Source organism: Panthera tigris, chromosome B1 (genome assembly GCF_018350195.1).
Source record: "Panthera tigris isolate Pti1 chromosome B1, P.tigris_Pti1_mat1.1, whole genome shotgun sequence".
In the NCBI taxonomy this organism is placed as follows: Eukaryota; Metazoa; Chordata; class Mammalia; order Carnivora; family Felidae; genus Panthera; species Panthera tigris.
Genome location: NC_056663.1, coordinates 25,448,491 through 25,473,739, shown reverse-complemented (window position 1 = coordinate 25,473,739; position 25,249 = coordinate 25,448,491). Strand labels below are relative to the sequence as shown.

The 25,249-nt window shown below is 41.0% G+C and overlaps 1 protein-coding gene across 1 annotated transcript in view; it reads left to right on the top strand.

Annotated features, from left to right (window-relative positions):
- Positions 1 to 25,249, top strand: part of TRMT9B (tRNA methyltransferase 9B (putative)) — a 67,302-nt gene that overhangs the window by 32,879 nt on the left and 9,174 nt on the right. The window contains exons 2-3 of the mRNA XM_007093985.3: positions 8,192 to 8,391; positions 20,504 to 20,712. Of these exons, the coding sequence (XP_007094047.1) occupies positions 20,559 to 20,712 (154 nt within the window). The 5' untranslated portion in view covers positions 8,192 to 8,391; positions 20,504 to 20,558. The remainder of the gene's footprint in view (positions 1 to 8,191; positions 8,392 to 20,503; positions 20,713 to 25,249) is intronic.

Sequence of the window (25,249 nt, the reverse complement as noted above, 5' to 3'; positions counted from 1 at the left end):
CCTCCCCTCCCTCCCACCCCATCAACCCTCAGTTTGTTCTCAGTTTTTAAGAGTCTCTTATGCTTTGGCTCTCTCCCACTCTAACCTCTTTTTTTTTTCCTTCCCCTCCCCCATGGGTTTCTGTTAAGTTTCTCAGGATCCACATAAGAGTGAAAACATATGGTATCTGTCTTTCTCTGTATGGCTTATTTCACTTAGCATCACACTCTCCAGTTCCATCCACGTTGCTACAAAGGGCCGTATTTCATTCTTTCTCATTGCCACGTAGTACTCCATTGTGTATATAAACCACAACTTCTTTATCCATTCATCAGTTGACGGACATCTAGGCTCTTTCCATAATTTGGCTATTGTTGAGAGTGCTGCTATAAACATTGGGGTCCAAGTGCCCCTATGCATCAGTACTCATTTATCCCTTGGGTAAATTCCTAGCAGTGCTATTGCTGGGTCATAGGGTAGGTCTACTTTTCATTTTTTGAGGAACCTCCACACTGTTTTCCAGAGTGGCTGCACCAATTTGCATTCCCACCAACAGTGCAAGAGGGTTCCCGTTTCTCCACATCCTCTCCACCATCTATAGTCTCCGGATTTGTTCATTTTGGCCACTCTGACTGGCGTGAGGTGATATCTGAGTGTGGTTTTGATTTGTATTTCCCTGATGAGGAGCGACGTTGAGCATCTTTTCATGCGCCTGTTGGCCATCCAGATGTCTTCCTTAGAGAAGTGTCTATTCATGTTTTCTGCCCATTTCTTCACTGGATTATTTGTTTTTTGGGTGTGGAGTTTGGTGAGCTCTATAGATTTTGGATACTAGCCCTTTGTCCAATATGTCGTTTGCAAATATCTTTTCCCATTCCGTTGGTTGCCTTTTAGTTTTGTTGGTTGTTTCCTTTGCTGTGCAGAAGCTTTTTATCTTCATAAGGTCCCAGTAGTTCATTTTTGCTTTTAATTCCCTTGCCTTTGGGGATGTGTCAAGTAAGAGATTGCTACGGCTAAGGTCAGAGTGGTCTCTTCCTGCTTTCTCCTCTAGGGTTTGGATGGTTTCCTGTCTCACATTCAGGTCCTTTATCCATTTTGACTTTATTTTTGTGAATGGTGTGAGAAAGTGGTCTAGTTTCAATCTTCTATATGTTGCTGTCCAGTTCTCCCAGCACCATTTGTTAAAGAGACTGTCTTTTTTCCATTGGATGTTCTTTCCTGCTTTGTCAAAGATGAGTTGGCCATACGTTTGTGGGTCTAGTTCTGGGGTTTCTATTCTATTCCATTGGTCTATGTGTCTGTTTTTGTGCCAATACCATGCTGTCTTGATGATGACAGCTTTGTAGTAGAGGCTAAGGTCTGGGATTGTGATGCCTCCTGCTTTGGTCTTCTTCTTCAAAATTACTTTGGCTATTCGGGGCCTTTTGTGGTTCCATATGAATTTTAGGATTACTTGTTCTAGTTTCGAGAAGAATGCTGGTGCAATTTTGATTGGGATTGCATTGAATGTGTAGATAGCTTTGGGTAGTATTGACATTTTGACAATATTTATTCTTCCAATCCATGAGAACGGAATGTTTTTCCATTTCTTTATATATCTTCTTCAATTTCCTTCATAAGCTTTCTATAGTTTTCAGCATACAGATCTCTTACATCTTTGGTTAGATTTATCCGTAGGTATTTTATGCTTCTTGGCGCAATTGTGAATGGGATCATTTCCTTTATTTGTCTTTCTGTTGCTTCATTAGTGTATAAGAATGCAACTGATTTCTGTACGTTGATTTTGTATCCTGAAACTTTGCTGAATTCATGTATCAGTTCTAGCAGACTTTTGGTGGAGTCTATCGGATTTTCTATGTATAGTATCATGTCATCTGCAAAAAGTGAAAGCTCGACTTCATCTTTGCCAATTTTGATGCCTTTGATTTCCTTTTGTTGTCTGATTGCTGATGCTAGCACTTCCAACACTGTTAAACAACAGCAGTGAGAGTGGACATCCCTGTCGTGTTCATGACCTCAGGGGGAAAGCTCTCAGTTTTTCCCCATTGAGGTTGATGTTAGCTGTGGGCTTTTCATAAATGGCTTTTATGATCTTTAAGTATGTTCCTTCTATCCCGACTTTCTGAAGGGTTTTTATTAAGAAAGGGTGCTGAATTTTGTCAAATGCCTTTTCTGCATTGATTGACAGGATCATATGGTTCTTATCTTTTCTTTTATTAATGGGATGTATCACGTTGATTGATTTGTGAATGTTGAACCAGCCTTGCATCCCAGGAATGAATCCCACTTGATCATGGTGAATAATTCTTTTTATATGCTGTTGAATTCGATTTGCTAGTATCTTGTTGAGAATTTTTGCATCCATATTCATCAGGGATATTGGCCTGTAGTTTTTACTGGGTCTCTGTCTGGTTTAGGAATCAAATACTGGCTTCATAGAATGAGTCTGGAAGTTTTCCTTTCCTTTCTATTTCTTGGAATAGCTTGAGAAGGATAGGTATTATCTCTGCTTTAAAAGTCTGGGAGAACTCCCCTGGGAAGCCATCTGGTCCTGGACTCTTATTTGTTGGGAGATTTTTGATAACTGATTCAATTTCTTCACTGGTTATGGGTCTGTTCAAGCTTTCTATTTCCTCCTGATTGAGTTTTGGAAGTGTGTGTTTAGGAATTTGTCCATTTCTTCCAGGTTGTCCAGTTTGTTGGCATATAATTTTTCATAGTATTCCCTGATAATTGTTTGTATCTCTGAGGGATTGGTTGTCATAATTCCATTTTCATTCATGATTTTATCTATTTGGGTCATCTCCCTTTTCTTTTTGAGAAGCCTGGCTAGAGGTTTATCAATTTTGTTCATTTTTTCAAAAAACCAACTCTTAATTTCATTGATCTGCTCTACAGTTTTTTTAGATTCTATATTGTTTATTTCTGCTCTGATCTTTATTATTTCTCTTCTTCTGCTGGGTTTAGGCTGTCTTTGCTGTTCTGCTTCTGTTTCCTTTAGGTGTGCTGTTAGATTTTATATTTGGGATTTTTCTTGTTTCTTGAGATAGGCCTGGATTGCAATGTATTTTCCTCTCAGGACTGCCTTTGCTGCATCCCAAAGTGTTTGGATTGTTGTATTTTCATTTTCGTTTGTTTCCATATAGTTTTTAATTTCTTCTCTAATTGCCTGGTTGACCCACTCATTCGTTAGTAGGGTGTTCTTTAACCTTCATGCTTTTGGAGGTTTTCCAGACTTTTTCCTGTGGTTGATTTCAAGCTTCATAGCATTGTGGTCTGAAAGTATGCATGGTATGATTTCAATTCTTTTATACTTATGAAGGGCTGTTTTGTGACCCAGTATGTGATCTATCTTGGAGAATGTTCCATGTGCACTCGAGAAGAAAGTATATTCTGTTGCTTTGGGATGCAGAGTTCTAAATATATCTGTCAAGTCCATCTGATCCAATGTATCATTCAGGGCCCTTGTTTCTTTATTGACCGTGTGTCTAGATGATCTATCCGTTTCTGTAAGTGGAGTGTTAAAGTCCCCTGCAATCACCACATTCTTATCAATAAGGTTGCTTATGTTTATGAGTAATTGTTTTATATATTTGGGGGCTCCCGTATTCGGTGCATAGACATTTATAATTGTTAGCTCTTCCTGATGGATAGACCTGTAATTAGTATATAATGGCCTTCTTCATCTCTTGTTACAGCCTTTAATGTAAAGTCTAGTTTGTCTGATATAAGTCTGGCTACTCTAGCTTTGACTTCCAGTGGCATGATAAATAGTTCTCCATCCCCTCACTCTCAATCTGAAGGTGTCCTCAGGTCTAAAATGAGTCTCTTGTAGACAGCAAATAGATGGGTCTTGGTTTTTTTTATCCATTCTGATACCCTATGTCTTTTGGTTGGCACATTTAGTCCATTTACATTCAGTATTATTGAAAGATATGGGTTTAGAGTCATTGTGATGTCTGTATGTTTTATGCTTGTAGCGATGTCTCTGGTACTTTGTCTCACAGGATCCCCCTTAGGATCTCTTGTAGGGCTGGTTTAGTGGTGACGAATTCCTTCAGTTTTTGTTTGTTTGGAAAGACCTTTATCTCTCCTTCTATTCTAAATGACAGACTTGCTGGATAAAGGATTCTCGGCTGCATATTTTTTCTGTTCATCACATTGAAGATCTCCTGCCATTCCTTTCTGGCCCGCCAAGTTTCAGAAGAGAGATCAGTCACGAGTCTTATAGGTCTCCCTTTATATGTGAGGGCATGTTTATCCCTTGCTGCTTTCAGAATTTTCTCTTTATCCTTGTATTCTGCCAGTCTCACTATGATATGTCGTGCAGAAGATCGATTCAAGTTACGTCTGAAGGGAGTTCTCTGTGCCTCTTGGATTTCAATGCCTTTTTCCATCCCCAGTTCAGGGAAGTTCTCAGCTATGATTTCAAGTACACCTTCAGCACCTTTCCCTCTCTCTTCCTCCTCTGGAATACCAATTATGCGTAGGTTATTTCTCTTTAGTGCATCTCTTAGTTCTCTAATTTTCCCCTCATACTCCTGGATTTTTTTATCTTTTTCTCAGATTCCTCTTTTTCCATAATTTTATCTTCTAGTTCACCTATTCTCTCCTCTGCCTCTTCAGTCCGAGCTGTGGTCGTTTCCATTTTATTTTGCAGCTCGTTTATAGCATTTTTTAGCTCCTCCTGACTATTCCTTAGTCCCTTGATCTCTGTAGCAATAGATTCTGTGCTGTCCTCTATACTGTTTTCAAGCCCAGCGATTGATTTTATGACTATTATTCTAAATTCACTTTCTGTTATATTGTTTAAATCCTTTTTGATCAGTTCATTAGCTGTTGTTATTTCCTCAAGATTCTTTTGAGGGGAATTCTTCCCTTTGGTCATTTTGGATAGTCCCTGGAGTGGTGCGGGACTGCTGGGCACTTCCCCTGTGCTGTCTTGAATAACTTGTGTTGGTGGGCGGGGTCGCAGTCAGACCTGATGTCTGCCCCCTGCCCACCGCTGGGGCCACAGTCAGACTGGTGTGTACCTTCTCTTCTCCTCTCCTAGGGGCAGGATTCACTGTGGGGTGGCGTGGCCCGTCTGGGCTACTTGCACACTGCCAGGCTTGTGGTGCTAGGGTCTGGCGTATTAGCTGGGGTGGATCGGCAAGGTGCACGGTGGGGGGGGGGGAGCAGGCTTAGCTCACTTCTCCTTAGGTGATCCACTTCAGGAGGGGCCCTGTGGCGGCGGGAGGGAGTCAGACCAGCCACCGGAGGGGTGGCTCCACAGAAGCACAGCGTTGGGTGTTTGCACAGAGCAAGCAAGTTCCCTGGCAGGAACTGGTTCCCTTTGGGATTGGGCTGGGGGATGGGCGAGGGAGATGGCGCTGGCGAGCGCCTTTGTTCCCCGCCAAGCCGAGCTCTGTTGTCCGGGGCTCAACAACTCTCCCTCTGGTCGTCTTCCAGCCTTCCCTCTCTCCGAGCAGAGCTATTAACTTACAACCTTCCAGATGTTAAGTCCCGCTTGCTGTCCAAACACACTCTGTCCGGCCCCTCCGCTTTTGTCAGCTGGACTCGGGGGCTCTGCTTGGCCGGCGAGCCGCCCCTCCGCCCCGGCTCCCTCCCACCAGTCCGTGGAGCGCACACCGCCTTTCCGCCCTTCCTACCCTCTTCCGTGGGCCTCTTGTCTGCGCCTGGCTCCGGAGACTCCGTTCTGCTAGTCTTCTGGCGGTTTTCTGGGTTATTTAGGCAGGTGTAGGTAGAATCTAAGTGACCAGCAGGACGCGGTGAGCCCAGCGTCCTCCTACGCTGCCATCTTCCTTATTGGGTAGATTCTAAAAGTTAACGTAGGTTATATGCTTAAAACAGCCTGGATGATAGTAAATTATGAATGCGTGTGTGTACGTGTCTTGCTATTATTAATTTACTTGAAGTTCATCAAAGAGAGTGTAATAGGTCTTGTTTCTTTTTTGCATATGCTGTTTTCTATGCCTGGAATCACCCACTCCCCCTTTATCTGACTTACCCTCTCTCTTCTGAACTCCTGCTCTGATGCCAGCCTTTCAAGGGAACCCTCACTGTCTGCCCCTGCTCCAGGCTGGACGAGTTACCTGTCCTATGCGCTCCTATAGTACCTGGATCATAATATTCATTACACCAGATATGGGACCAAGGCGTTTGTGGTTTTGAAGAATTTTAAGTGACCTAAAGGGCTATGATGTTTAGTAATTTGTAGTGGGGTTAATTATATATATCATAAGACTATTAGGATTAAATAAGGTACAGCATACGTTTGGGGATTCAGAAGCTCTCAGGATATATCCATTCCTAAAGTCAAGTTTCTACCACATTTTCGTTTTCTAGTTCTTTGTATTGTTTCTCATATTAAATTTTGGGTTCCTGAATGGACAGATTGTTTTATCTCTATCCCTAGTGCCTTATATGTACCAGAAACTTAACTAATATTTGCTGAGTGAATGTGTAAAAGAATGAATTTTTATGTATCTCAAAACTGACTTGGCCCTTAAGCCATAATTTTGAGGTGCTGACCCATTTCCCCAGGGAAGAGCACACATGGCTAACTGCAAAATTTCAGAAGGTTTGAGTTACAAACCTTTGCCCTAGAAGATAGTTTCCTATTTATTCAGGAAAAAAGGAGAAGATATACATTTTTTAATACTAACTACTCTAGAGATAGATGGCTAATATAGTTAAAGGACTCATCTGAATTCAACATTTTAAACGGAATATACTACCCTCTTTTGTCTTTGCCCAGCAACTTCTTGGAGAAGATAAAATGATTCACACATTTTTAACAGAAGCAGATTTGGATCATAACTTAGTAAACGTGAGGAAAGTCAGTTATATGTATAGGTGTTGGAAGGATGATTTGGGCATAGAGAAATCTTCCCCACCCCTGCTCCCACCCAAGTAGTTAACAGATGCCTTCTGCACTGTCTACAATTCCTTTCGTTAGCTACTTTTACTGACCCATCTTCAGTGGTGTATCTGAGAGGGTTAATTCATTTAGGCACTAATGCCTGAAGGAAAGGCATAGCCAGCCAAGTTGGCCGATGACAATGGAGTGTTTAGGTCAGGACATGGAAGGGTGAATCCTAGCAGAGAGCACTTATTTTGGGGACCGGCATGAGGGCTCGGTAAACAAACGTCATCTCCTTTAGGATAAAGGTAGGCTTTAAAACCGCATGAGGAAAGATGAGATCGTTTAATAGCTCTTTCAAGACCGTTCTTAAATGTTCTTCCTAAAAGTCAGGCTTTGTGGTTCTCGGTGGCACAGAGCATATACCTGATATGACTGAGAGATGACTGTGGCTTAAATGTATAGGCATATTCGGAAGACCCAGAAGCTTTCCAGAGCACATCCCGATCAGTGATAATTAGATCCGGACCAAGATTGGGGTGGAGTGGAGAGCAGGGGGAGGTTGGGGGAAGCCACATGCATGCCCCACCCCCCGCCATCCTAAGAATCACTGTATATAAGAGGTGCAGCGTGTGGTAGTGAGGTATTCACACAAAGAATACGAAGACTAGGGAAAATGGTGGAGAACTGTGAGCTACATTAAGGTCCATTTGCTTCATTTACAGATAAGGAATCCGGCCCGAGGTATTACAGAATTGGCTTTTCTGCCACACCAGGCATCTCTCCAGACCTTATTTTATACCCCAAGACTTATACATTGCAAAATGCTTTTTGGCATACAAGGTCCTTTTAAGTAACTAAGTCTTCTGATGGGTTTCATGACAGACCCACTGTACTATGTACTATGAAAAAAGAAAAATAAATGGGAACAACGAAGAATAGGAGTAATTCTTAAAGTGATGCGGAAGTAGCTGGTATTCTGAACAAATACTGAGCAAACAGTACTGGAATGATTTAATGCAGTTTAGTAATACTGTCTGAAATAGTATCCATTTCATTAAGCCATGGGATTCAGAGTTGACTCTCCAGGCTGGTAATTTTTCTAGGAACCAGATGAAATCATTCAATGTAATTTGGGGAGACAGTACTGTATATTTTATAGAGAGCTTAGGAATTAATTCAGAAACTGGTCTTATAGTTCTGGCATACTCCATGTACGAACAGTTCTTTCTAATCCCATCTTCCCCGGGTAGTTTATGTGGAGGTCAAGAGGTCACCCTGGGCTGTGGCTGGTTCAATATTTTTGTTACGTAAAACGACATTCAGTATTTGTGTTTTTCCTAATAGGGCTTGTGTTCACTTGAACGACTCGTGCAGAATTGCTTCATCGCGTGAAGGACCCCGCTGTTTGATTTCCCTCCTACTACTTTTCCTTTACATCACACACCGAGAAAGTCATGAGCAAAAATCGTCACTCTCTGAGGGTAGAAACTACCATGATTCACAAAGACAAGAAGTAAGTTTCCTGTCATCACAAGATGACTCAGGTTAGTAGCTTTTGTTATTGCAATTCAAATAACGTGAGGGTGTAGGGCTGTATGCAAACCTAATTAGGCCCCGTGTCTCTACTTTTAAATTTATGATGATGTGATATAAAGGAAGCTGGAGTTTATTTTTGCACTAGGCAATAAAAACCAGTTTGAAAATAGTTGTACAGGGTAAGTTAAAATTGCAAGAATATATTTAGTATCTTTTTAGAGAGGAAAATGCTTTTCTCGTAAAGAGCGTTATTAAATGATCATTTTTATCATAGAAAAGTTTGCAAGCTGTACTTGGAGGTAATATGTAGATGTTAAGTTTTAAGGATTGTGGATTAAAAGGTTAAAAAAAACAAACCACAAAAACTCAAGTATTTTTTTATAATCAAATCTTTGAACTGTCCTGACCCAACTTGTGTTGTTGTGTTAGAATTGCAGTTTGAGTAGGTCTTTGAAAGTTAAAGCAGTGTTGTGTTCTCTTTTTTAATATTGTGTCTTCTGTGGGATTTAGAAATAGGTGAACAATTTAAATGCTTATGCTTGCTTTTAGTTACAAAAACGTGACTTCTGCATGCCTACGGTAGGTCTGTAAAACAAGGGTCTACCGGGACAGGAAATCCTGAAATACAAAACACAACTAGGAAAGCTCGGTCTTAGCCCTGTTTCCTCCCAGTGCCTGTTGCCCCCTGCAGGGCATTTATGATTTCCGATCAAAGACTCGAGCACCTGTTTGTCTGGAGTAAAGTATTGTTGCCTTGCAGAAGGAGCGAAGGAAAGAGCTTAATGATACATTGATTCTATGGTTAATATTGAGTGTCTGCTCTGTGTTGAGCATTATCCCAAGCACTCTGTGATATACACAAGAGGTCATGTTCTAGTTCCTGCCCTCCAAGAGCTTCGAATCTAGTTGGGCACATATACAAAGCTGAGAGTTCAAGATGGTATCAGAAATGTCCTAAGAGTGACAGAGATAATAAATATGCAGAACACAGAAAGAGTGGGGGAGCTGGTTTATACCTATGGCTCTCCATGAAGTCTTTATGGAGGCGGAAAAAGCTTGCTAGACATTGAAGGCCAGGTAAGATTTTGGAAGGGGAAGGTGATAGAGCATTTCAGATGACAGAGAACAGTCTGTTGGCTTTAGCAAAGACCTGAACGAGGAGCTCTTTTAAGACCCACTCAGGGAAGGGCGAGTAGAGGTCTTTGGGTAGAATCCGAGAATTTGAGATACGGTAGCACCAAGATATAAGACCTGGGAACACAGACTGGCACCTGGTCATGGAGGGCTTTGAATGCCAGACTAAGGAGTGCAAGATTTTTCCTACAGAGAGCAGAGGCCCCTGAAAGGTTTTCAACAGGGAGGGGATATTATTAAATGGCCATGATTAGAAAATTATCCAGCATTGGCAGGAAACAGATTCTAAACTGCTTTTCTTGGGTTCATGGAGGGAAAACGACAAGCTGCAGCCATGAAGCCAGGAGTAACACATATGCTGGGTGGTCCCTGCAGCCACCTCTTACTACAAGAGCACACAGTGTCTCCAGCAAGTTAATGAGGAGGAGGGGTGCAACTCCCAGTGTTATGGATGCCTGAGATGAGGGGGGTGGAAGGCAAGGGGGACAGAGAGACCGGAAAGTTGTAACAGCAACTCATATACTAGGTTGTGGCAGAACAAAACAGAAAGGCAGGAGACGGAAAAGATGGCGGGACTACTGCACCCGTGATCTTCTCTTAGGCTAGCGTGGTTCCCACAGGACGCTGCCATCCCAGTGTCCCCAGTGCCCCAGGGCTCCGACAAGGGTCTCTGCATCTGTCTATGGCAAGTCCTGTCGGAACACCGGTGACCACGGTGCACTCCTCCACTGTGGCACCCCAAGGTGCATGTTGTGGTCGCAAAGACACGTTCAAGTCCGTAACGAAGTCCGTTGGCAGCAAACGTCAAAACAAACTCTCCCTCAGGCACGAAGGACGGATTTGTTGGGAGTGTACCGAGTAGCTGATAGAAGAAAGAGCTGCAAACCAAACCTCAGGAAAGGCAGCCCTTGGAAAAAACCCCGAGGATCTTTCCTTTAGGCTTGTGCCCTAAGTGATTGGGCTCCGACTACCTCTTATCAGTTTCCCAGGGGAGAGAGAAGGACTGTCCTAGATCGCATCACATGTCCACCCCTGGTGTATGTGACCAGCGGACCCCAGCATCACTTGGAATCTGAGAGAGGGGCAGTTTCTCAAAGGAAGAAAGGATAAGTAGAAGTTTTTAAAAGTATTTAACCTCTAGGGGCGCCTGGGTGGCTCAGTCAGTTGAGCGTCTGACTTCGGCTCAGGTCATGATCTCGCGGTTTGTGGGTTCGAGCCCTGTGTGGCGCTCTGTGCTGACAGCTCAGAGCCTGGAGCCTGCTTCAGATTCTGTGTCTCCCTCTCTCTCTGCCCCTCCCCTGCTACTACTCTGTCTCTCAAAAATAAATGAAACATTAAAAAAAAAAGTATTTAACCTTCTAAAAGTTCTGGGATTTCAAATAATGGTCATAAGTTCATGGCTTCAGGCTTGGGGAGAAATCAACTCTTTTGCAGAATCTCAGATTCCCAATATTATTTTTCCACAACTACCTTTGGCAGACCCTCAGCTCTTCCAAACTGAAGTTTTACTATTAAAAAACAGACAGACAAATAAACAAGTATTAACCAGAAAATCACCTCCAGCAATCCCTTCATGCTTTAGGGTCCACACATTAGTGTCCTTTCTCCCTCCCACTCTCCTTTTTTGTCCTTTGGTAGCAGTCCATTCTTCAAACACATCAAGTGGCCTGAAGCGATTTGATTTTTATGCCCTAGCGGTATTAGAAACAGGGCCTTAAGAAACATAGTGCCGTGCCCAGCTTTGGGTGATCTTTGAATTGATGCTTCTTGTAAGTGCACTTTAACTGAGTTCTAGGGCGGCGATCCCCACTTCTAGTGCACTCATTTGGGGAAGTGTTACTTTACATACAAGCAGGGCTCACGATTTCCTTTTTAACAATTTCCAGTTACACTGGAAATGAACATAATATATTAAACGCCAACGTAATACAATTCCAGACTTCTAGAGCAAGGGTTTTTAAGCTTCTTTGGCATTATTTTGAATGTTAATTTTTTAAAACAAGGGTCCAAGCAAATCTCAGTTACAAGTTGTCAGAGTCTAACTTCTATGATTAATGGTAATACATTCTATGAACAATAAATATTAGAATGTATTAACTTTGTTCTGAGCCCTAATTGAAATAGATATAAAATTAATAAAAACATAAAATTCCATATTCTATCTCTTCTTTCCTATTTTTGTTTTTATTTTTTTTTTAACATTTATTCATTTTCTGAGAGACAGAGCGAGACAGAACATGAGCAGGAAAGGGGCAGAGAGAAGGAGACACAGAATCTGAAGCAGGCTCCAGGCTCTGAGCTGTCAGCACAAAGCCCGATGCGGGGCCTGAACTCACCAACTGAGAGATCTTGACCTGAGCCAAAGTCAGACGCTTAACCGACTGAGCCACCCAGGCACCCCTCTTCTTTCTTATTTTTATCCCTATAAAATTGGACTCTTAGATCTTTGTCTACTTTTCCTCCTTTCCATGTCTTGATTCTTTTGTATTAACATATAGGAAGCACACAGTCATCATTTGATATATATTTGTCTTCCTTTTTCTTCTCTTTTTCTCTTCCCCTAGTGCCTTTCTCCTTTTCCTTGTCATTCTGTGTTTCTCCTTTAAAAAGAAAAACTGTATTGGCACATATTTCTGGCTCCTTTCTTTGTTTTGGGGGAGAACCCTGTTTCTTCTGTTACGTATGCGTTGTTCAGGAGATTAACTGTCCAAGTATCAGGCTCCAAATTGCTGTTTCCTTGGTTCCAAGGCTTATAAATATTATGAAATCATTCAGAAAGATTTTATTCTCCAATAAGCTCAGCAGGTTTTTCCAATAAGTGTACTCACAGACAGCCACATAAACAACTGGCTAAACATTCCAGCTGATCGACATAGGAGTAATAAATCAGGGAGTTTCAGTTTGTCCAAACGTTTCTAACAAAGTACTGAAGTAGCTGAGAAGTGTGCTAATGACTAACAGTCACAACAGAACGAGGTAATTAGAGAATGATGGTAAGTAAGAATAGGACCCACACACTGTTATAAGCTGAGGATAAGGCAGCATCCTTCCTGGATTCTTTACATAATTTCTGTTCCCATCCATTTATTGAGATCCCTAATCCTCATATATCAATTAGTTGTGACTTGGAGGCTGTAGCTAACATAATTCATCCTTAATTTCACATCGAATGTTTAGAGAAAGCTATTCAGTATCTAGTAAACACACGAATCTAATGTTGGTAAAATGAGTTTCTTTTCTTGAGTGGACCAATGGGGTCACTGACCTGCTGCCATAATATCACATCCTTTTTAAGAGCAAATATACTTTTTTTTTCACTGGTTACTGGATAATCTGACATCAGACATCATCTTAAATTATTAAGAAATCCTCAGTTAATTTCCCTATACCGTCTCCATAAGGGTTGCCAGCAAGGTGTTTGTGAATCAGAATTATTGTGTGGGTTGTTGAGGTCATAGTGCTTGGGTTCACATCGCAAGCACTGGGTTTATCTGTGTTTCGTTAGGTCTTTTTTATGTTCTTCAATAAAGTTTTATAATTTTATTCCAAGAAAAAAGAGAAAAGAAATCCTCAGTTAAATTTCTTCTGAGCTAAAAACGCGCTCCGCAGTTTTTTGTACATACTATTACATAATCTAATTTCATGGGGATACTGCCTTGAAATCAAATCCCCACTCATCTTTGAACCTAGTGATCTCCAGTTTCTAGGTGTCCCCAAGAAGGCACTAACTGAGTGGCATTCATTCATCCTGGGAGTGGCAGGACACAGCTGAGAAAGAATACTCTGCTCAGCTTTGAGTTTTAAAATGCTTTAAAGTACATAGTAAGACAACTGTCTGAAAGTGAAAGGGTTTTCTTAAATTGAAATATAGAGAAAAGTACATGTAAGTGTACACAAAATAAGCACACTTGTGTAACCAGAACCCAGATCAAGAAATAGAATATTATCCGCACCCCAGGATGGTTCTCCCATGCTCCTTTGCAATTACTACACCTCCTGGTAACCATTATCCCACTTCTAATGGCAAAGATTTGTTTTACCTGGTTTTGTACTTTCCATAAATGGAGTCCTACACTTGATACTCTTTGTGTCTTTCTCTTTTAACATTACATTTATGAGACTGATCCATCTCATTGCATATAGTCACAGACTTTTCATTCTTGTTGCTCTACAATATTTCATTTCATGAATCCATTACAATTTATTTGATCATTCTACTGATATTAGGCATACAGATAGTTTCCATGTTTGCGCTGTTTTGAAGAGTGCTATGTGGAAATTCTGTCTCTTGGTGAACATGTGTGTGCATTTCTTTTGGATATGTATACACATACATAAAGAGTAGAATCTCTGAGCCACAGGATATGCATAGGTTTGGCTTTGGTTGTCACTTGCCAAATAATCTTCCAAACAGGCTGACACAGTTTACACTTTAACTAGAACCATATTCTAATTCTGGCAGCCCCATGTTCTCACCAACACTTCATATTCTCATTTTTCTTCATATTAGCCATTCTCTCATGTAAGTGTCACACTGTGGTTTTATTCTGCAACTGCCTGTTATGAATGAAGATGAGAACCTTTTCATGTGTTTCCTGCCCATCTCCTGCCCACTGTGAAGTTCTGGGGGTGGGGGGGAGGGTTGCCCATGTTTATATTGATTTATCGGTCTCTTGATTAATGATGTGGAAGAATTCTTTGTATTCTGGATACAAGTCCTTCGTCAGATGTACGTACTGTGACTATCTTCTCACATCCTGTGGGTTGAATTTTCACTCTCCTACTAATGTATTAGTTTTAATACAGTCTAACTTATTTATTTTCCCTTTTATGGTTAGTGCTTTCAAGGACCTGTTCAAGAAATCTTAACCTACCTCAAGATTCTATAGATGTTCTCTTCTTCTAAAAGCCATATTGTTTTACCTCATAGCAAGAGGCTTTAATTCAGAAATATAGTCAGTAGGTATTTTGAGATGGAATTAAATAAGAAAAAAAAAAAAACCAAGTGTGTTTTCCATTGAGCCAAAACATGGAACACTGCAGAGAAAATAACGGTGCAGAAGGAAACTCAGGATAAAAATGTAACAGAAGTTCCCGTCACAAACAAAAGACAAATCCCTTCTGGTGATTGGGCCATGAGTTTAGAGGCTATTAGCTCAGTCTCTGAGCTGACTTTCCAGGAATGGTTACTATAGACACTGTTCTGATGATACGCAGCTATAGTGAATCCTCCCTAGGGACAAGGAGCCACTCCTGGGGATGAGACAAGGTCTCTCAGAGTTCCCTGTGTTCTCTGTAGGTCAAGTGCAATGTCTCATCTCCTTGATGAGAGGCTAGGAAAATCTTTTCTCGTGAAGCCTTTTCAACTCCTCTGAATATTTTTACTGTTTATACATTTGTGTGGTAGGTGTATAGTTTGACAACAATCGCTAGAAGTATTTCATCTTTCGGTGCTCACATCAAATCTCAAGGTTGCGTTTGGAATTGTGGGTATTGGACATATGTCTCGGTGTGCACCCATACATCCCTGTTTCTTTACCCAGAAACATGGCATTAAGAAAAACTAAAAGGTGGGAGGGATGGCTTACAGAGGGGCGCAAGGAAACTGTGTGGGTGATGGCTATATTCATTATCATAATTGTCTCAGGGTGCCCAAGGTATGTCCATCTAAAACTTACCAAATTGCACACGTTAAATATGTGCAGTTAGTCATATGTCAGTTGTACCTAAACTGTTAAAAATAAAATAAAAAAATTAAAAAAATATATAGTTTATTTGGCTGGAGTTTCATTTTCCATTTACTCATTAAATGTGGTTAGACCTGTTATACTTAAATCTAGTGCTAGGCAAAGATGTATATTTAATGTTGTTTCTTAAGTAACTCTACCAGATTCTGAACTACTAAAGTCATTGTAATACTTGGTAGACTATGAAACACATCGATTTAGGGATGAAGGAAATTACATTTATTTGAGAAGTTTGGAGAAAACCACAGGCAAAAGTCACTTCTTGGCTCACAATATTAAATTAAGTTTTAAAAAGTGGGATATAGTACTATATCCTGTTTTCTCCCAATTTTGTTATATCTATAGTAAAGAGGAAAATGTTAACGTGTATGAAGAAAAAAGTAGGATAGACTCACATAGTCACAAGGTCCCTTTTAATAACATAGGATTGATAGTCTGTTTTATCATTACCTATTCGGCATTTATGATGAGCTGTTTATTCCCCCCTTTTTTGGCTTAAAACATACATCCTGTCTGTCCATCAAGAGAAATCGCTCGGGGTGGGGGTGGGGGGGGGTGTCCTACATCATGCTATTTCCATGATTTTGCAGAGACACGCAAAGGGTAGTGGAGCTATAGGCCAGCTCATAAAGCTTCTCCCCAGGTGTAATCCACATCTTTTCTGATATTTAATGGTCAAAACAAGACACATGGCTTTGCCTGAAGGAAGTTGAGTGGGGAAGTGCTATCCTGATCACATGCCCAGAACAGGACATCTAAACATTTGTGACTTCTTAATGATGACCCGGTGGCTAGAAGAATTGCTGATGTCCTTCTCTTTGTACCTCTCTCCATGGGAAATACATCAAGGCACTGACCTCTTTTGTTAGTTTCCTATCACTTTCTCGCCTCTCTTCCATTTTCTAAGGACTACAAACTAGAAGTAGAACAGAAAAAGAAAGCTCTTGGTAGAAGTAATGCTGAACGAGAGAGGACTCTTGTGCTGGCCAGGTCAGAAACTCAACAAGAGTAAGCACAAAGGGGAACAGACGGACCCTGAGTTGGGTAGGAGGAGTAGCCCCCAGGACTGCAGGAACCAAAGTTTCCGGGAACAGAACCAGGATTTTATGCTTGCCATGATTCTTTTTCCCACCGCATTGGTCTCTCGTCTATTCACTTTGCCTCACTTCATTCTCTTTTACCTAAAGACAGATCTTTGCTATGTGGGGAAAGTTAGCCACTGGCAGCCCGACCTTCACATCTTTACAGCTCTGTGATGCCAGAGGTGGGGCCACTTGTTCTTTAGCTCCACACGGAGCTATCTCAAGGAAGGACTCTGATTGGCTCACCTTGCATCGCCTTGAACCAATGATTGTGTCCCGGGATAGAGATACCGTGATTGGCCAGGCCTGGGTCCCCTGCTCATCCGGGGAGGACAAGATACCAATTATCGGAAGAAAGGGGGTTGTGACAAATAAAATAATAGCTACTCTAAAAGATATGCCTAGAGGGATCTTTTAAAATTATAAAACCAGGGGTGCCGGGGTGGCTCAGTTGGTTAAGCCTTGGACTCTTGATTTTGGCTAAGGTCATGATCTCACCGTCATTGGAGGAAGCCCAGAGTCAGTCTCTGTACTGGGCATGGAGCCTGCTTAAGATTCTTTCTTTCTCTCTCTCTCTCCCTCCCTCCCTCCCTCCCTCTGCCCCTCCCTTACATGTGTGCACTCTCTAGAAAAAAAAAAATTAAAAATTAAAAAAAATTTTAAAAATTGTAAATCCAAACATGTTACCTACCTCCTCCAACCCATCTACCAACTTAAAACTATTTTCTACTTTCCATTGCACTTAAAATAAAATCCAAATTAGTGCTTTGAATTTTCAGTGCATTACTACATCTGACTTCTCCTTACCTTTCAAATTATTTTCCCTTCTCTCATGACTCACCAACAAGGCATCAGCTAGCTACAAGGGCCTAGAATTTGACAGCCCACAGGTTAAAAAGCCTGGCTAAACCTAACCCTATCTCCCTAGCTTCACCCTGAACCCCACTCGTATTTTATAGTACCAACCTCACTAGTTTAATCACATGATCTAATCCACAAGGAATTTGCTTATATGCATAAAATTCATATGGAAAATATTGCAGGAAATTTAAATCCAGTGTTAAAAATGTCACCTTGGATAGTCCCAGCTCCACAAATCAGTTTCACAGCTAATCATTCTGCAGTATATACTCTTAACTGTAAAATACAATAAAAACAAAGTGGACTTACATTGTTCACACACTTTAAAAGAGCTCCTTGTTTACGGTAGAGGCCAGGCAGTTTGGAAGAGGACTTAGTGAAAGGTCTCCAAGGGGTACTGTTCAGATACTACAAATTCTGATCTTGCAGGTAGAGCCAGATTGAAGATAATTATGTTTATGTTGACTGCCAATTACCATGTGCAAGTAAAAGAAAGTAAAATTTATTTGTTTTAGGGTTCCTCCAAATTGTATTGCCAGATCTGATTCCTTGAGGGAAAAAAAAAATTTAAGCAGACGTAAGTCTACTGAGATGTTGATTAAAAAGAAAAGCGCTCAGTGTTTGGGTTTTTCTGGTGTGTAGGCAGTTATAGCCGGCCATATGTTTACTTTGTAAATTCCAGTTGAGGGTGCAATATAAGCTGTTTCAGTTTGGGTGGAAGTTTTGTCAGACCTCACAAATGAGATTTGTACTCTGTTAGGAGTTTGCCAGATTTTCTGCAGGGGCTGTGGGCAGCCCGTAGTAATTAAGGATAGTCTACTGCTCATTTGCTTTCTTAGGAGTCAATCCTGAAAAGCTCTTCCTTGCCATAGAATGGATGATGGAATTGAAATATCATCATTTGGTGATAATTATAGTAATAACTGTTTGGGGCAAGCATCACCAATGGATAGGATGCTACAACTAGTGGATGAGAGTATGAGAAACAGGATATTTATGTTGTCTCAAAGTATCTCTCCACAAGATATTTCTTTCTTTCTTTTTTTTAATGTTTATTTTGAGAAAGAGAGAGAGACAAGTAGGGAGGGGCAGAGAGAGAATCCCAAGCAGTCTCTGCTATCTCGGTGCAGAGCCCTATGCAGGGCTCAAACTCACGAACTGTGAGATCAATGACCTGAGCTGAAATCAAGAGTCGGATGCTTAACCGACTGAGCCGCCCAGGCACCCCTCTCCACAAGAGATTTCTTAAATGCAAAGGAGGGTAAGAAGGGAGGTACTTTGCAATAACTAATCAGATACCATCTTGCTCAAGCGCTTTCTACTTTCCAGGGTGGGACTGGTGAGGGGGACGGAGGGTGGGGAGCGGGACACACAGGCTGTCTGCTGTCTAGAGACTGTACCCCTCTCTTGTCACTCTTTCATCTTCAAGTTTGTGAGTGTATCTCTTCCCACACTCCCCAGGGTCACTCCCTTTTCTACCAAACCCAGTGCCACCCTCTGGACTCAGGATTAGTCAGTTCTGCTTGTGTTTGTTCGTTATTGAGCATCTGCCGTGTGCAAACTCTGGCAGATTCGGCATTAAATAAGGCGAGCCCTTGAACTCTAGCATCTTCCAGCCAGTGCTAGAGGCAAGTATCCAATCAATGATTATAGCCCTCTGTGTCGGTGGCAGCGTGCACGGGATGCACGGGAGTAAAAGGGGCAGGAGCAAACTAGCTGATACGCACCAGTGGGGCCAAATGGGTTCTTAAATGATTGAAAATACTTTCATATTGATTGGTAAAAAGCTACAAGTGTTATGCCCAGAATTCGTGATCCCCAAAGACCACCAGGGAGCCGAGTCCGATGCAAAAGCAAAAGAACCTTTATTCGAGCTAGCTCGAGCTCAATCCCCTACCTGCACCGACGCAGCGGTGAGATACCAGGGAGAGAGAGCGAGTTTCAAAAGCACAAAGGTTTTATAGGGGTCTAGGGGCAGTTGGTGAGGTAATGGCTGTGGCCTCAGCCGATTGGCTGGGGAAGGGTCGTGGCCTCGGCCGATTGGCTGGGGAAGGGTCGTGGCCTCGGCCGATTGGCTGGGGAAGGGTCGGAGACCTGTTACGCAGGTCGCTGGGCGTGTTTTGATCAGGAAGTTTGAACGGGTGAGCGGGAGGTTACTCAAGGGGAGGAGGCCCGGCCTGAGGTTTCTGTGATTTTCCCGGAAAAGGGGTCATGTCGGGGACATAGTCACTCAAGGTGGAGAACACAGAACAAGATGGAGTCGGCCGGCGTAGGCCCGCCCTTTCACAAGCTGAGCCCCTGGCCACTTCCCTGGGATACTCTTCACTCACATGCCACAGGAGAATAATTCAAAGATTAAACCTAACCCAGCAGGGGCCTCTAAGACTGCTCTTTCATTTTCTCACTCCTTTCTGATTTCCTGATCCTGCATGAGAGGTCAGAGAAGGCTTTCTGCAAGAGGTGATGCTCGTGTCAAGAATGAACAGAAGTTAGCCAGGCAAAGCATAAGTATCCGTTCAGGCCCCTGGATGAGAGAGTGTGTCGCGTCTGAGAAACCATGGGGCACTGAGCAATACAGCCTCATCTGATGCTAGGGAAGGGCGGTGAGAAATAGCTTCAAGAGATAAGTTGAGGCCAGATCAGAAAGAGCCTTGTATGCCCTACTAAGACACCTGAACTTGACTGGACAAGCTATAAAATGCCTTTGAAGAAATCTAAGGTGGAAAACAACATTATTAGATTTCTGTTTTAGGAAAACAGTTGTGGATAGTTCCTTCCATAAGTGAAGGAAAGGGATTGAGTGGCAACCAAAATCTGTCCCCCCAAAATCTGTTTACGGCTATGAAAGTAATTCAGACAAGAGGCGAGCACCTTTTCTAAAGCTGGATCAGTAGGGAGATTGAGAAATGGTTAGCATCCAAAGACGTTAAAAAGGTCGAATCAGTAGGGCTTTGTGATTGGATTGGAGTGATGAGCTACCTGTTATAAAATTTTAAAACTTCTGTAGCATTAAATAGAATGATTTTATCCAGGGTGAACCATTTGGTGAACCTTTTGTATATGCTTCCAGAATTAAGAATTGATCTTGTACAGGAACTTACACTGACTGGCTCATTTCCAAACCATTATTTTCTGAAGATATGCAAGTAAAAACTATGCATTTGCTAGTCTTTGGACAATTATGGTGGGGTTACAGTGCAGATTTTGTTATTTTCAGTTAAAAAAAAAAGTATAAGGACAGTATGACCTTGGCAGTTGTAGGTTCCTAATCTTAGAAAATCTGCATCCTCCTTCAGCTCCTTCTGCTGTGTACTCTGACCGGCATTTCTTGGGGGCGGCCCCATTCCCAGGATGGATCATGAAGCTGCCCAGCTGGAAAAGCAGCACGTACATGATGTGTATGAGGGCACCGCACCTTACTTCAATGACCTGCAGAGCAAAGCCTGGCCTCGAGTCCGCCAGTTCCTCCAGGAGCAGAAGCCGGGCAGCCTCATCGCTGACATAGGTAACCCCGGGGTTGTGCCACATAGTCTGAAATATATTCTATTGTGCCTTTCCTTTTCAGATTCATTTTACATTTTTGTTCTACCCAGAAGTCGAAAATTGTGTCCTTGGCCTGCCACGACCTAGAGTATTCACTTTATAGCAGAAATTCATCAAGTCAGAAAGTTAGGAAACTTCCTGAAAGCTACATTTATACAATGGTGACCTTTTCAAGAACCTCTGCATACATCCTCCCTCGAAATCGACCTGACATTGAATGAATAAATCATGACAAATGACTGCGGGTGAAACTGACCATTTGAAATGTAGAGCGACTCACATCTGTAAATACCGTTTTGGTGGCTCACCTTGAGCGGCTCTCATGCCTTCTACAGAAGAGCCAGAATTGTGGGACTACAAAAGAAGTCCTATAACCTCTTATTAATCTCATAGATCCTTTCCCTTAACTATTCTGTAGGTCTTTCATTATTGGAGCATATCTTTAATTAGGTCATACCTTCATAATCACTGATTTGCCTGGAAGACTTTGGCTCAGTGTCTTTCTGAATCAGTGGTAAACCACAACCCAGTAGATCTAAGACTAAGTTTAAGACACGGTAGGGTTTCTATTTGAGGCATGTCCATCTAAAACTGTTTCCAGCAACTGCATGCAGACTGTGCCCAGAAGTCATAAATTTCTGTAGTTGTAAATTCCATCTGATTTGCCATTTACTGTAAATATTTATTCTAAATATTAGCAAGAGATATTAGTATTAGTCCCAGTGCCCAGGACTTTTAGCATGTTAAGGATGGTATGAGCAGTGTGGAATTTGGGGAAGGGGTGCATATCATGTAGAAATGGAGAGTCTCTGAAAAATGTAGCATGCCATTTTTTTTTTAATTAAATGTGGTTTCAGAAGATACCTCGAGTTTGGAACTCTTACCAACCACAATGTTAGCAAAATGCCAGAATATTAAAATAGGAGAAAAGGAACCATTTAATAAATGACTTTGGGATAAACAGTATCATCACATGCTACATTTTCATATCTTACACCAAAAATTCCAAAGATTTGGGTATAAGAAAATGAAATCATTAAAGGACTAGATGACTGACAATTAGATTTTTTTTTTTTTAATATCCACCTAGGACAAAGCCCCTCTGTAACACCAAGTCAGAAATCATAAAAGAAAATACAGTTGTTATTATTCACAGTCCCTATGTCAAGTTTATAAAATTGCCATGAACACTGAATTCGTGAATACTGAATTATGGTCCCTAAAAGAAATGTAGGATTAGGGTTCCTGTGAGCCTCTGGTCACATTTTTGTCAACTGATCAATACCTAACCTTGTTTCATGTGTATATCTATTTGAAGACACATTATTTACTATATAGTATAGATTCATTAACATTGAACTCAAGGCCAACACACTATAACTCAAGCCTGAACAAAGTTTATTTAACATGTATATCTTGTCCATAAGGCTCGTGATAGCCTTCTTGGGCTTAGGAACCCTACACACCACTTGAGCCCTATGCTCAGAGGCCATTTTAAACAATGAAATCATTGCGCAAAGCACAAAAATGCAAAAAAAAAAAAAAAAAAGTGCCACTAAATAGACCACATAAAGGATGCTTGTTGGTAGGGTGAGAACCAAAATAAGACATGGGTAATGGGCCCCTTAGACAACTCAAATTTTTCCAAAATTTTTGCTGTTCTATACGCCGGCTTATTGGTAACCACCGTGCAGGTGCTTGAGTATTGATTTGGGGGTAACAAATAAATTTTATCCAGCAGGTGAACATGCAAATACAGAACCTGTGAGTAATAAAAATGGACTACATCGATATCTTTGACCATATAAAAATTTAAAAGTTCTACAAGGCAAATATCTAGACAAATATATAAGTTAAAAAAAAAAACAGACAACTGAGTAAAAATATCTGTAACTTATCTAATAAAAATACTGGATCATTTGCTTCACCTACAGAGCATTCTTCAAAGTCAGTACAAAAGAATATGGTGAACAATTCAAAAGAAATAGTGAGGAAATATGAACAAACGATGAAAAAAAGGAGGAATCCCAATTGCTGAAATTTTTTTTGATAGGTAATCCACTTACATGGCTCCGTAACAAAGGTACAAAGGGGCGTACAGTGAAAAGAGCATGCCGTCCCAGTCCTGTGGCACCAAGTAACCCATGCCAGAAGCAGTTGGCTTCTTGTATAATCTCGAGAGAGTTCACTTAAGTATAAGCATATTTGTGCATACAGGTGTATATATGGGTGGGTTTCCTTCTTTGATTATGCAAATGGTGGTATGTTCTACAAACTGTTAGACACCTAACTTGTGTTTCCTTTAATATCTGGTGGAGATCATTCCATGTTTGTACTTACAGAGCTGCCCAGTATTAAAGCTGCACACCATTCTCTGATAAATAGCACCGTACTGACAGATATATGGTGTTTGCCATATTTTGCTACTACAAATTATGGTACAAATAATATTCCTTGGGTGCCCCTGTGAAAATTCATAATAATATCCAGTAAGTATTTGTTTACCCATTTGTATCTTTCAAATTTTGTGCTTTTACATTTTTACTATTCAATAAATCAATGATACTGTTTTGATTACACAAGGGGATAGGTTTTAAAATAAGAGTGAAGTTAAGAAGTAAATGAAAGACAAAAGCCCAAGGAGAGTAGAAGAGAAGAAAGTAAGCTAACACGACTATCTCCAAAAGGACATTTTTTTTTTTTCTTTCCCAGGTTTTCCACTTGGCTAAAATCAATGGTTTGTTATATTGGTTAACTTGACTGGTTACTAGATTAGCAATCCATAGTTAATTACTAGTAAAACTTTGCATAAATAATCAACATCTGGCCATAATCAGGTTCCGGTTGCCTACAATTTTCTAGGCTGTTTTCACTATTTAAGTGGTGCAACTTTTAGTCAACTCAGATTTTATTCACCACATCACCCCGTTCCCCATCATTCCATCACCAAGAGTTCCTGATGGAAACTAAGTCGTCTGGGCCAGTAACAGGAATCAAGTGAGCAGAAATTACAGCCTAAGTGAAAAGAACTTCGAAGATTCAAAGACAGCAGAAATCCAAAGTACTCTCAGGAAATACTATGATCTCTTCAATCATGACAATATGGCTACCTCAAATGGGCTAGTCGATTAAGGACATTAGATGGTTCATGGAGGGTGTTCTGGGGTTTGAGATCTTTGTTTAGATTAGTTTGGAAAACAGGAAGAAGACCAGAGCCAGATTCTTTTTGAGCAAGGTTACCTTTTTACCTGACATCAGAGACAACCATCTGTCCTAATAGTATTAAAAATGGTATTTTTGTGTACATAACAAAAATTTCCTTTTCAATAATTAAGATTCCCTTTGCCTCTTAACTCTATGTATTTATTCCCAGTCTCTGTAGTAAGATTTAATTTACTAAGTCATTCCCTATTTACCATTCCTTCACGGAGTCAATAAAAATTTAGAACTCTTGCTCCATGGCAAGCACCATGCCTACAGAATAAAATGTATCCCTTCATCTCTGCTTTCAAGAAATGTATATAAAATGGGAAATAAGTAGGCTTTACTCTTGTCTTTCCTACGGGAAAAGAGAATTCTGTTTCAGATAAAGGTCTTAGCAAAAACTCTTAATTTAAAAAAATGTAGTTGTTCCTGCAAACTCGAGAGGAAACATTCAAATTAGTTATTTCTGGCAAACACTCGCCCACCATGCACCAAAACATTTCGTTGAATTGAGGCAATTATGTTTTTTTCTTTGAGTGTGGTACAGAATAGAAAATAGAGACGAATGTAAGCACGCACTTTGTTAGCTCTCTTCAATACTGTGAAAGGTTATCATTTAATGAGATTCTGTAAAGCAGCATGACTTGTGTACTGGAGCTTGCTGCCGTATCAAAAATGTTTGATATACTTCTTGCACATTTAAGATAATGGGGTCACTAGGCTTGGCAGGAGTTCTGATTTCCTCATTAGGATAAAATCTTCCCCTCTCTATCGTCTCAGTGTAGGCAGTTGGAAAATAAATAATTGCATCATGTCTGCGAGATCCACCACTATGCTTCAAAATGAATGCCATCAGAAACGAAAATGGGATAAATCGAGGGTGCCATGGGCCCTAGATGGTGATGCTGAGATTTGACAAGGACTGGGTTGCCTCAGTATTGCCAGATGCCCTCTGAACACCTCCCTCTAGCTCTAATGGTCCGTGAACCTGTTCTTTCTGTTTTTACTTTTTAATTCCTGAATTAATGTACAATGTTATATTAGTTTCATGTGTACAATGTCGTGATTCAACAAATAAAAATAACCCCCAAATAACCCCCAAAACAAAAACAACACAGCGATTCAACAGTTCTGTACATTACTCAGCGTTCCTGACGATAAGTGTTACTTTTAATCCCCTTCACCTGTTTCACCCATCCCATCTGATAACCACCAGTTTGTCATGAACCTGTTCTTACCAGTCGAAGGTAATTTTCTCTTTCATTTTTCTAAATGTATCCTCTGAGCCAATTAAA